At 34.6% G+C, this 12,938-nt stretch overlaps 1 protein-coding gene across 1 annotated transcript in view; it reads left to right on the top strand.

The window, feature by feature from the left end:
- LOC149798915 (protein ECT2-like) overlaps positions 1–12,938 on the top strand; it is a 191,614-nt gene that overhangs the window by 63,215 nt on the left and 115,461 nt on the right. Inside the window, exons 9-12 of the mRNA XM_089957002.1 lie at positions 674–736; positions 4,365–4,587; positions 6,781–6,878; positions 7,501–7,689. Coding sequence (XP_089813128.1) covers positions 674–736; positions 4,365–4,587; positions 6,781–6,878; positions 7,501–7,689 — 573 coding nt within the window. The remainder of the gene's footprint in view (positions 1–673; positions 737–4,364; positions 4,588–6,780; positions 6,879–7,500; positions 7,690–12,938) is intronic.

The following is a 12,938-nucleotide window of genomic DNA, read 5'->3' as shown; positions in this document are numbered from 1 at the left end:
TTCCATTCAGGATCTTGCTCTATGATTTAACTATAGTGTAGACTCATTATATACCAGCATTTATTATAATAATTCCCTATGATTTCTGAATTGTCTTCTTTCCAAATGTATAAATCATTAATTATATAACAAATTGTACATTTGCATAAAGTTAGTCATTTTTGTCAATCTCAGATAAATTAAATCTTCTTGTCATGGGACTTTTCTCTCAAAAATACATTACATAACTTTATATTGCAACTCGGCCAATCATCATGGTTTTCATTGCCAGATACATTGTTTAAAAAAGATATTCACTGTCATCTTACAGTTTTACCACTTTAGTGACATTGGACATTGCTAGAAACATCCACAAAACGTAATTTTGGCTTTCTTTTGAGAAAAAAGTGTGCCCTTAAGAGTGAGATTTATGAGACATGGGACAAAAATTTTGGAAAACCTGTGAGCCGTCACTCGATATGCAACACTGAGTAAGCTTGTTAAAAGTTTACTTTTTTATCTTGTTGATGACATTTTTGTATATGCTTACAGTAACTGGTTAAGTAGGTTCATGCATATTTATGACAAATGGGGCTATCTTATAGATGAAAAGATATAGCCAGTTATCAACAATGATGTACAATGGTGTTTTTTTATTTGATGTTTACGTATCCTTTCCTTTTTATCTTCTCAGTGGTTTTGGGCCAGTGTTCAGATGGCAGCCTGTGCTGCAGAAGATATATACCCCTTTAAAAAGGTAGGACTCTCATATTTTTCTGAACATTACACCATTTATTATCCCCCCCCACCATATTTCATGGAAGGAGCATATAGTGTTAACACATCTCTGCAACCCATCCATCATAAATTTGCTTCTTGCTAAAGTTTGAAAAATAGTAACGATTGTAACTATATCCTGCAAGAGGCTTGATATCGAAAAAACTTAAGTAAAGTTTGATTTAAATATTTCTTTCCAAAATTTGTACCAGCGCATTTGAAACCAGACATATCTGATTGCACAATACTGATGGTGGCATTGTGTTATGAGCATATTTGCAATTTGATAAATTTCTAATGACCACCATCATGCAGAGTATATCATATTATCACCTCTTTCCGTCTGTCAGTATGTTCCCTAATTTGTTTCCACAAAATAACTGAAGTTCTACTCCATCTGTAGTTTACAAAACATTGCAGATAGCTTGCAATTTGGGGTAAAATAGAAACCTATCAATGTTGTTGCTAAAGGTGAAAATTAGTTTGAAAGAAAAATATTGTTTCTGCACCAAATAGGTTAGTTGTATATCACAGACAAAAGTTGTGAATAGCTTGTATATTGGGTAAGGAAGAATCCTCTCAATTTTGAGATAAGATAGTCTCGAGTTGCTGACTAGAAGAAAAAAAATGGTGTCTGCCCAGTAACTTTAATTATGCATCATATATTTGATATTAGTTTGGGGGTCTAAAGGTCAATGGGTCAAGGTCATTGAGACTCAGTTAATGCTGGTTTTAGCACAGTTACTGTTTTTATTGAGTAAGCTGTTTGATGGAACTTGGTGGTTTGGTTGCACTTAGGATTATACAAAACCCAGTAAATGTAGGGTTATTATGGTCAAAGCTTTGAATCATGGTAAATTTAATATAAGAATTGGCTGTTAGGTTGTTATGGGTTGAATACCATATTTCAGCACATTATATGTGGTGGCCAGTATTACCTGTTAAGAATCATCAACCCGATGTTAAGGCAAGTGCCTTAGACCACTCAGCTATCTGAGGCCCCCTTATGACAGAAAGAATTTTGGCACATTAAGTTGCATTCATGATGGCACATATTAACCAAAGGTTAAGCTTAATCTGTCTGATTTCTTGGATGATTGTCATTTGGAATATTTTCCTTTTCCTTGGAGTTGGTATAATTCTGACATGTATCTGGGCATTCAGTGTTTTTCATTATTTACATAGTCAGTATACTGTCAGTTGCATACATTTTTGTGTCATATTTGATATTTTCTTCCAGTCTTTGGGTAATTTTTGTTTATGTATACCCATTTTGGTAATCTGTGGGGTTTTGGTATCTCGCTAGCAATGCGTTGATTTTAGAATTTTATGCACCTCTGCTATGGTAAATATTGCTTACCCAGTTCTTGTTCTTGTCAGTTGTTTATTTTGAAATATTTTCTTTCAGTCTTTCAGTGTGTCTAAATATGTATATAATTAGTCATAATGTGGCCTCTTGGGACACTCGTCCTACAACTCACCCTACATGCTTGGAATGAATTTTTTGTGCCTGAATGTCCTGTTTGTACCATTTGATCTGACAAGGTGTGGGACTTAGCCATAAGCCAATGTGCCAGTTTGGAAAGGAAGATGGGACCTGTTTCCTCTTTGTTAGTGGAAGACCCTCTTTGTTACCAGAAGGAGTCTAAGGCACTTTCCAATGTAGGGAAGGGAAGTCACTTTTGGTCAGAACTCATGGATGATTTGTGGGTCCTTTCCACAGTAAGAGAGGGATATCAGCTTCCAATTCCAGGACTGTTTTTATAGCACTGCAAGGGTGTGTCAGCTACGTAGGTCATCATTGCATCATGGTTGACATGGGCAACACATCAGTTGGGGCATACCTTAGACGTCAAGGGGATAATCATGCCCCTTCTATTTGCTTGGAAGTATGAAACCTCAGTTGGACATTTTTGGAGGAGATTCCTCTTTAGAGTCAGTCACTTTCCCAGCAAGAAAAATATCCTTGAGACAGCCTATCCAGCCCAGTTTGGATGGGCCTCGGATAGTTGTCTCTTCACCAATCAGTAGCAGAGACCTTATGGCAAGTCAGTATCAGACATCTTTGCATCCTTCAAGAAATATTCTTACTGCCCTGTAGAGCCTGTCATGTGCTGAAAAATGGCATTAAACACAGACCTACCAACCCTTACAATTTTGCCCCGTCTTATGGAAATGATGCTTAAAATAAGGTCTTATGGAAAAAGAGGAATGGCAACAGTTACATTTAGTGGACATCACATGGCAGAAAGTTGATTGCCATTGCCACTGCCATATTAAATTTTCTTTTAAGGATTGCATCAAGTAGAAAGATATCAAGCATTGAGCTCTGTAGGCTTTGGAACTGCAGTCTATAAAACTGTACTGGAGGTAATTAAGGTTCAGCTTTTGGGTTGAGCATGATGGTTACTGTTGCTGCATTAGTCTTGATTCACATTTCTGGACCTTTTAATTTAATGAATGTTTTACCCGCATGACAATGGCACTATATGATATTTTGTGACGCCTTATTGGAAGCTGGTCCATCTTATGGAATTAAATTGATTGCCTTACTGTGAAGGTCTAGTTAGGATTGGCAGGTCTATAAACACAGAATCTAATCTAACCAAACTACCATCCAAGACAATCAAAAAAGGAACAGCAGACTCATTCAACAAAGAGGAAAACTAGTTGGGTTAGTCCCATCACACTCCACAGGCATGACAACATCCCAATTTCAAAATCTCCGTTTAAAGAGAAATATATGGGGAATGATTATTGTGACTTGCATTGGGATTAGGCTCATGATGAATAAAAACAATGTATTTCCGGTTGGTCAACTTTCCCTATTTCTCATTGCCAATCCTAGCACTTTTTCCCACTTTGGTCAACAACAAAAGCTTAATTTAAAAAAATTCCCAAAATTGATTTTTGCATCTAAATGAGCTGGTCTTGCCCAGTAGTTGAAGTGCTTAGTACATTTTATATACCAATCATTGTATTTATAATGTTTTAAAAAAAAAACTCTACCTGCCTACCCTAAGATTAAAACCAGTGAAATTGGAAATATACAGGTTTTTTTGCCAGACAGTGTCAGTTACATCATATTGGATTCTAATGAATTCTCAGAGAAATTTTTGTTGATGGTTCCTTCCCTCCATTTGGGCTCCCTTGGTTTACCTTGAAGTAAGGTCAAGTGTTATAATAGAAGGATGTTTACACAGTTGGTAAGGCATTTAATGAGGTTTTCTGTCTCTTTTCCCATATTTGTTTTTGCTTTGTACAAAAAAATTATCATTTATGTACTCAGTTTTTTATTGTTGTTGTTGCTAGATTATAAACAGCCTGGTGACACTTAATTTGGAAAGAATATGGAGGGAGAAAAAAATTGAAAGTTTTGCTTTGATTTGTTAGCCAAGAGTAAATGGAAACTCTTTAGTACCCAATTACCTATATTTAATGTATTTAGTAACAGATCTTTCTACCTATCCATGCCTTTTCTTTACTGGCCTACTATCATAATGAAGGCCATGAATTGACTATGTTTAAAAAAGATTGATATGTCTTTGCTGAATTATTGGTACAAATGAAGTCACCAGTAATGATAAAAATCTGACATCTGTCTTCAGGCAGGAGAGCCACAGACGAAGATTTTCTCACCCAGTAGTGGCATGTCAGGCACACGGACACGCAAGCGGAAACGATTCAAAGATAATTTAGCACAACTGGCATCAGATGGTGAGCTGGACTCTCCAAATTATTCCAAGCGTTGTTCCAGTGAGCTGGGACACACTCTGAGTCCAAATTCCTTCTTAGATGCTTCCAATACTCCAGACAAGTCTGACATTAAAGGTAAAATACGCTTGCAACACAATCCACATATGAATGTTTTTTCAACTATATAATCAGAGTTAATTCTAATGATGACAAAGATATCTGCAAGCATTATGTTAAAGACTCATTCTGAATCTTGTTTAAATAAAATATTATTACTTCTGGACAGAATTATTTTGCAACTTTGAATAACATTCTAATACTGAAAGTGTGGATTTACTATATTGAAGGAGTTTTTAGTATTAAAGAAATGCTAGCAGTATAGTATTCTCACAAACAGAAAACATCCTCTCAGATTCTGTTATCTGCAAAAATAATTTTTTCATGCAATGGTCGGTGTGATTCTGCTAAATTGCTAAATTGTATCTACTATTAAAATAACCCGCTATTTCAAGTCACACCTTTTAATTTTGCATGAGACTTTAAAATAAAAATGCAGTGGAACTTTCCTCAATTTCATCTGAATGTAATGTTTCGACCTTCAAGGCATCAAGTTTTGGGTACCAGCATATAAATTAAATAATCCACTCATTGTCAGGATTAGCTGCCCAATATCGCAACTGGTTTGTTTAGAAACTACATTAACTTTCATAGAAAACTGCCTTTTAAACTAACGTTGTTTTCAGTTGTTTGCTGCCAGACAGGGTACTATGGTATTCTTGAAAAAAAGGATAGAGAATTATGCAACTTGTAAAACCTAATATGTGATAAGTAATGCAATTTGCCATCAATTCCCTTAGAGTCTTACACAAAGTATGTGAATTGTAGATGTCTTCTTTTTTTTTTTTAACTTAATACTTGGTCAGTTGTTGTGATGATGTCCATTTGTCAATCATCTAAGTTGAACTGTATTTAAGAAGCTATATTGTTTGGATGCAAGCACTTGCACGATTATAGTGTGATTAATGCTGATACAGACATAATGAGAAGTTTTTATTGATTTGTATCCTTGATGGACATAGCAAGTTGATCCTTTGATCAATGATGATGGAAATTTCTAGACTGAATAGTCATTTACAGTCATGTTGAAACAAGATAAGTGATTACTTAGGGGTAATGGGGCATATGAAAAGATTATCTACTCAGAATGACATGGGAAGAAGTTCATATGGTCTGACATCTACCTAGAAAAGCACAGAATGTGGTGATGCAGAATTTAGCCAATGTTTCAGCATGTGGAAGAATAATTGGCATCTATGGTAAAGTTTTCTCTCATGTCTCCCTGCAACAGCATCCCCACCATCAGCATCACCGATGATTCCTTTGGAGATAGACCTCAACCTGATAAGATTTTTGATAGCATCATTGATGATTGCTAGGTTTGCTAGTTATGATCTTTCAGCTGAAATCCAATGAGGAGCTTCCATTATCACCTTGTACTGTATCATATTCTTTATATATAGTGGCAGTATTTAATTCTTCTAGAATGTTGAAAGTATGGACAAGCATATTTTTTGTACATAAAATTTCAACACCCTTGAATATAATACAGAAATTATATAATGTTTGCCAGAAAAATAGAAACTATAGAATGTTTGCCAAAAAGATGAAAAATGTTGAACTGTTTCTCTTGTATTCTAGTTTGGTTTAGATTATTATTTTAATACAGTAATTGAAATCAATTGTGTTTAGAAATCTGTTATAGAATAAATCATTTTATTGGTATAGTCCTAACAATCATGGCATTAATTCTTTGTTATAATTCTCAGGTCATATTTTATTAAAGTTGGGAATGTTGGCAGGATGAATGAAAGTCCTGAGGACTAATTCTCAGATCCAAGAATTTATTTAAGAATATAATCAGTACTCTTCCTCATCAAAATCTGCCTTAGTCATTACATAACCTTTAAATTGTTCATACATCTTTCTAAACAATTGTTGATACTTTTATTAATGGGTATCATGACTTTATTAGTGGGTATCATCACTATATTAATGGGTATCATGACTTTATTAATGGTATCAATTATCATGACTTTATTAATGTGTATCATGACTTTATTAATGGGTGTCATGACTATTAATGGGTATCATGACTTTATTAATGGGTATCATGACTATTAATGGGTATCATGATTTTATTAATGGGTATCATGACTTTATTAATGGGTGTCATGACTATTAATGGGTATCATGACTTTATTAATGGGTGTCATGACTATTAATGGGTATCATGATTTTATTAATGGGTATCATGACTTTCTTTTACAGATCCTTCAGAGATAAAGGTTTCTCCACGCCTCCAAGTTGTAAAGGAGTTTTTGCAAACTGAGAAAAACTATGTCAATATCTTGTTCACTATTCTGAATGTAAGTTATTTTAATGCTCCTGGTGCCCTTATCCTACATATCTTTGTGTATGATTATACTTTCATAATCATCTATTTAGTAATGGCATTTTCAGGAAGCTTATTTATTTTTTTGGTTCATGTGTTTGCATGTTGGCTTTGCTTGCGAATGGCAAAATATGCGCATCACTTTTTTATTTGTGGCAGTTTCAACAATGTTAATGTGTTATATTATGATGAAAGACAAAGGAACTATGGTTGCTGAGTTATTAGAGTATAAGTTACGAACTGATTGATGAAAATTTGACTGGCACTGTTTGTCACAGCAACTATCAAGGAACTGGCTAAGAGCAAAACACAAGGTTTTAGGGGATAGCTTCAAAGAATTAGGCTTGTCAGATAGTACAATATATGATTTCATGATCTTGCCATTAAATGATCAAAAAGCATGGATAAAATCTTGGACACAAAACACAATCAGATGAGATTTGTATTGAGCAGATTTGAACTCTATAGGGATTGGTTAGTTGTGTTTGTCTCATACAAAAATGTGTGTTCCTGCTAATATAGTTTTTACTGATTCTAAGCTCAGTTTCCTTTATTGTTTAATAGAAGACTTTAAAATGCTTTTGTACTTTTTCTAGACATTTAAGGCTCAAATAGAAAAGCAGGACCAGTACAATGGCCCAATTCTTGTTGCCCAGGATGTGAAGCTGATATTTGGGAAGATTCCTCCAATATATGACGTCCACTGCAAGATAAGAGATGAGCTCGTAGACATGGTGGATCATTGGAAAGATGACCATCCTGTGGGAGATGTCATTACTAGAAATGTAAGACTTTCTTTCTAGTCATTCAGGGTATTGGGGGAAAAGTGTAGTTAATAGTATATTACCTGCCATTATTGCATTGCTATATCTTTCCTTGGTGCTAGTCCCCAGTCAAAGGAGATTATTCCCTCCTCCAATTACTAATTAAAGGTCTAGAATGAAAAAACCCACAAAAAACAGGGTCCCAGTCTGATATCTTAGTCAACATCAAACAATCAGAATATCTTCCATCATTTCCCTTGACTTCATTCGTTTATACATGTGTTTCATGTATACTTAACACTTAATTGATTTTGGCATATTTCAGCTGTCAGTCAGTTTTTTTCCTTGTATTTTGTTTATTTCTTTTCAGACCTTGCTTTATTTTTTATGTCTCTTTGTCCAGTATTGTTGATTTTGACAGTTTTTAGTACTTGGCTGGTGAAATGATGCTTCATCTGTTTCATCCCATTAGGCATACAAACTAAATTTTGTTTCCTATTGCATTACTTCAAAATTAGGGTAGGCAGGTTGAATTTTTTTAAAGCATTATATATGTTATAATGATTAGTAGATATAATATACTAAATGCTTCAAGTATTGGGCAAAACCAGCTCATTTTGATGCACAAATCAATTTCAGAATTATTTTAATTATTTTTTTATGTGTTTTTTTAAACCTGGAGTTCGGGGGAAGTGCCAGGTTCAGCACTAAAAACAATTACAGTCTGCCGACTGGAAACATTTTTCTTAGAGCTTTAGTAGTAACTTGTGTCTGGGCAAGTATTTCCTACTCTTTTACTGTACCTGTTTATTATTATGTTTTATAAAGGAATAGCACAATCTTAAGAACTGTATGAATTTTGGTGGTTACCTTGAAATGAGCTTGAATTCTAGGCCAGCCCCTGAAAGTACTGGAAAAGTGCTTAAAACCACTGCTTTTGAAAAATTCTTTTGTTTTAAGACAAATGCATCTTATTGAAAATTATCAATTTAACACAACAAAAAAAAAAGATTTGTTAAAAAAGTTAGAAATAAAATCATGGAAATTTACTCCCACATTCGTTTGCTTGCATATTCAGTAAGATTTCTGGCTGGGTCACTTATGTAGTCATTATTACTTAGTCATTAACCTCATTTGAGATGGCAACAATCTTAAGTTATAAAATGAACTGATGCTGTGTTCATTGGGCCATTAAGGCTGATACACAAAAATTCCATCAAGTACTGAGCAGTGGGAATCTAATTTTCAAACAAGATTAGCAAGAATGTTAAACATGTAAATATGGATGATTGTGGCTTTGATTACTCTAGCCAGCCACAAGTCGCCAAGTTTTGTTGATTGTAGGGACAAGTGCCATAAACTTACCTATCAGTAATAAAAGATCACCATAAATCACTAAGATGCTTATCTTAACATTCCAGTTTTCCCACCCCACATGAAATTGCTGTGTTTTATCAGGGAAAGGAGATTGTTCAATTTTATTTCTTCATTTCATTGTAGCTTCAGCTATCAGAGCTATCACTAGGGTGATGGATGTAAGTGTTTTCTTTAAGTTCTTTACCATTCTTCACTACATCCGTAACTGGTTGATGCACAAGGGACCATCTTTATGACATCATATGGTGGGGGGGGGGGGGGCAAACTTGTGTGACGATAGGGTTGGAGGTGGTTCAAAAATGTGATGTTACAAAAGCAACACCAAAACTATCTGTTAGAGACATTGTAAATTATGTGCATCATATCATCACCATTAGAAGTAGAGAACATTGAGAAATAACTTGTTGGGATGTGTTCATCTTTATTCCTTGATCTTTATGTCTTTTTCCTATCCATAATTTTTCTAATTGGTTTAAGTTTCCAGAGGACTAAATCTGGATTGAAATTTTAAAAAAAAATAGTATTAAATAATTCAAATTGCAGAATTGAATTGTTCTTTTTGTGATGGGGAGGGGGGGGGGGCAGGTAAAAAATCTGCCAAAATTGTGATGTCATATATGGATGCTCCCCAACAGAATCAGACATGCCATTCTTTATGCTGTGAGACAGTGACTCAGCTAGATCTAATTCTCAATCAGGAGAAATAAAATCTTATCATTCCTGAGAACTTCATTTACTTGTGGATGAATGTTCTCACCTGTCTAGGAACAGTCCATGTTTTTCTAGACAGAATTTCACATTGTTATTCTTATTAATAATAGATGAAAAGACATTGTTCTCTGCTATTTTCTACTTCTCTTTCTTGGTGACTCTGAACACATCATTGGACTTAGTTGGCTTTGTAAGTGGCCCTTCCGATTCTTGTTTCTAGTAACTGCAGACCTTCAAAGTACCCTGTGTCTGAACAGATACAATTTGGATCCAAGTTTACCCTATGTCTGAACAGATACCCTTAGGAACCAAGTTTCATCACCATCTTTATTGGTGGAAAAATTATGACAAATTACTGACCAGAATTTCATTTCGTAATCCAGAACCTCACTCCATCCTTTACACTACCTCCTCACAGAACCTCACTCCTTCCTTTACACCACCTCCTCAAATTCAGGCTTGGGAGCTTACCTCAAGCCCAAGCAAGTAGTTCTGAAGGGTCAGCGATCTCATGAAGAAGCTTCCCTTCATATGAACATTCTAGTAGGGTCTGTTCTAACGGGACCTCAATGGATGTGTCAACTGCATAAGGCATCACTATGGTTTAGGCAATACCGACAGCATATCGGTTGTGTCTTATTTCAGATCGAAAATATCAAATGATCCATCCACCCAGACCAGTTTTACGCTGTTAATTTGAGAATTTTTTATAATTGGTGCTGAAGGAAATGTCTTTCTCCCTTTAACTGAAGGTGAAGATTTTCTTATTTTTCTCTTTAAATAAAAAAATTGCTTAGTATTCAACATTAAGGGCTTTAGAGTTGCTCTCTCGGAAAGTCTTCAGTTCTTGTATGGGTTCCACTCTAGGGTTGGACCCTCATATTTTATTATTTCATTAGCAGTATTCCCATGCTACAGGGAAATCGGGAAAAAGTTAGGAGAAATGATAGATATTTTCCTGCCCATGAAAAGACCTTCGATTTTGCAAATATTAATGAAAGTAAGGATAAACACAGGTATTTTCCACCACCACTTGTTGATAGAAACAATTTCCTAATTGAGCTGTAACTGATCTGTTAACGAGGTAAATAATTTGATCTATTGGAGGTTTCATCGTGGATCATTTAGGTGCTTGCCATAAACATATTTCAGTAATAATCCAAACACTTAGTTGATTAGATTCATCTAGACTGTTTAGTCCAGATACAGCTCCATATCAGTATTTTTTCTTACAAAGAAGGTATAAAAATCGGTCTAGTGTCACAAGCAGCCAATATATCTGTGACATGTGATCTTGAAAAATTTAAATTTTACAGCTTATTGTCACGAGTTTCTGTTTTAGTATCTTAGATTATCAAGATGAATTTTGATAAAGTTTATTATTTGGTAGTTGGTAAAGGGAACATGGTATTAAACATTATTGCCAATAGTGGCCATGGTTACAACTCAACATTGCAGTGGATTTTACTATACTACCAAACATTGCCAAATGCATCAAAATCTACCAAGTTATTAGGGGGCTGTGGGTGTCCAAGTGGTCTAAAGCGCTTGCCTTTACTAATCACTGCCATTTTGCCTCAGTCCACATGGGTTTGAGTCTTGGGTTTGGCCAAAATAGTTATGTGAGAAAACTCCCAGTAGCTTCCAGTGGGTCGGTGGCTCTTACCATGGTTTTCCTGGGTTATTTCTCTACCAGTTATATTGACTACCATGTATAACCTATTTTGCACTGAGAAATGTCCTTAAACCTCAAAATGACAGACAATTTCAGTACAACATTCATAGGATTGTAGTGATTTTCTTTTTCATGTTATATATATGTACATGTTGAAAAAATTAATAATGAATCAGAATACATTGCCTAGACAGGTGCTTGGGATACTTTTGCCAGATCTACATTGAACAAGAAACTATGCAGGGGCTTGAAACTTTAAAAAGTATTTCTTTTCATTTTAGTGTTACTTATCAAAGGTTTTGTTAAAAACACGTTTAAATATAATTATTGTATTTTAAAGAAATTTTGTCATTAGCATTATCAGTGATGTGAACCTTATATGTAATGTTGTGTAATATTCACTCTAAGTAATTCTCATTAATGTTGCTCTTTTCCCAGCTATGCATCATTTGGTCAATAAATCATCAATACATGCCTTAAATCCTACTAAATAATTCTCTTAAGCCAAAAAAAATTGTGGTAATATATAATTTATTTGAAAGTGGTTTATCCCATGTGAGTGATAACCACATATATGTTTGTTTACACATTTACCAATTTCGTAAATGTTTATAGATAGTAAAAAAAACTAAACCATTTACACGTGTAAGCATTGCAGCCTTACTCCCATTCCTACTGAGTCGCAGTCTTAGTTGTATCTGCTGGTGATGATGAAGACTCCAATCCCCAGTTAGAGCTTTACAGTTCTGTCTAGCCAATCTTGATGATAAAGAAAGATCATTACCATCTTTTTCTCCCTTTTAAAGTTGCTTATGATATTTTAGTGGCCACCATCTTAAGGTGGATTGTTCAAAATTTTAAGATCACTCTATCATGCAGAAAGAAGAAAGAAAACGATGATGTAATGGCTGTTCTTGCGTCTTTTGCATGCTTGAATCATTCCATTATGCATGATGTCATGAAAACTGTCTTCTGGCTCTCTGACTCCACTTTCTTGTTAGTTTACCTTGATTCTAATGTGCACCAGTGGAAGTATTTATGTTTTGGGTCCAGATTATCCTACTGAGAACAATGATAAGTTCAATTGACAGTTTATCTTAGGAATTTAGCTTCCTAACTGCCTGGTAAATTCAGCAATGCAGCAATAGCAGATTTTGTATTACTGCTTATTAAATGTAGCTTTTTGCGGTATAAAACTAATTTTAAATTATATGATACTTAATTTTCTATTATTGCACTATTCCCTCCTCCCTCTGCACTCTGATATCCTTCAAGCTTAATTCAAGTCAAAGAAGATATTCCAATTATTGAAAGTTAACTAAAGTATCAGACCTGGATCAGGTTGTATTTTATTTTTATTTATGTCTCCAGTTACTAATATGAGGAGCAAATGTCCTTAAACTAGGGCACTATCCTCAGGAAATAATACCATAAGAGCTTGTACGTACTGCATAAAATTAATTTTACTCTTCCAAAAAAGACAATAAAAAACTAATAACATTCCAAG

Source organism: Sinohyriopsis cumingii, chromosome 5 (genome assembly GCF_028554795.1).
Source record: "Sinohyriopsis cumingii isolate HCF-2022 chromosome 5, ASM2855479v2, whole genome shotgun sequence".
Classification (NCBI taxonomy): domain Eukaryota; kingdom Metazoa; phylum Mollusca; class Bivalvia; order Unionida; family Unionidae; genus Sinohyriopsis; species Sinohyriopsis cumingii.
Note: the sequence above shows the minus strand (reverse complement) of the source record. Positions and strands in the feature narration are given on the sequence as shown.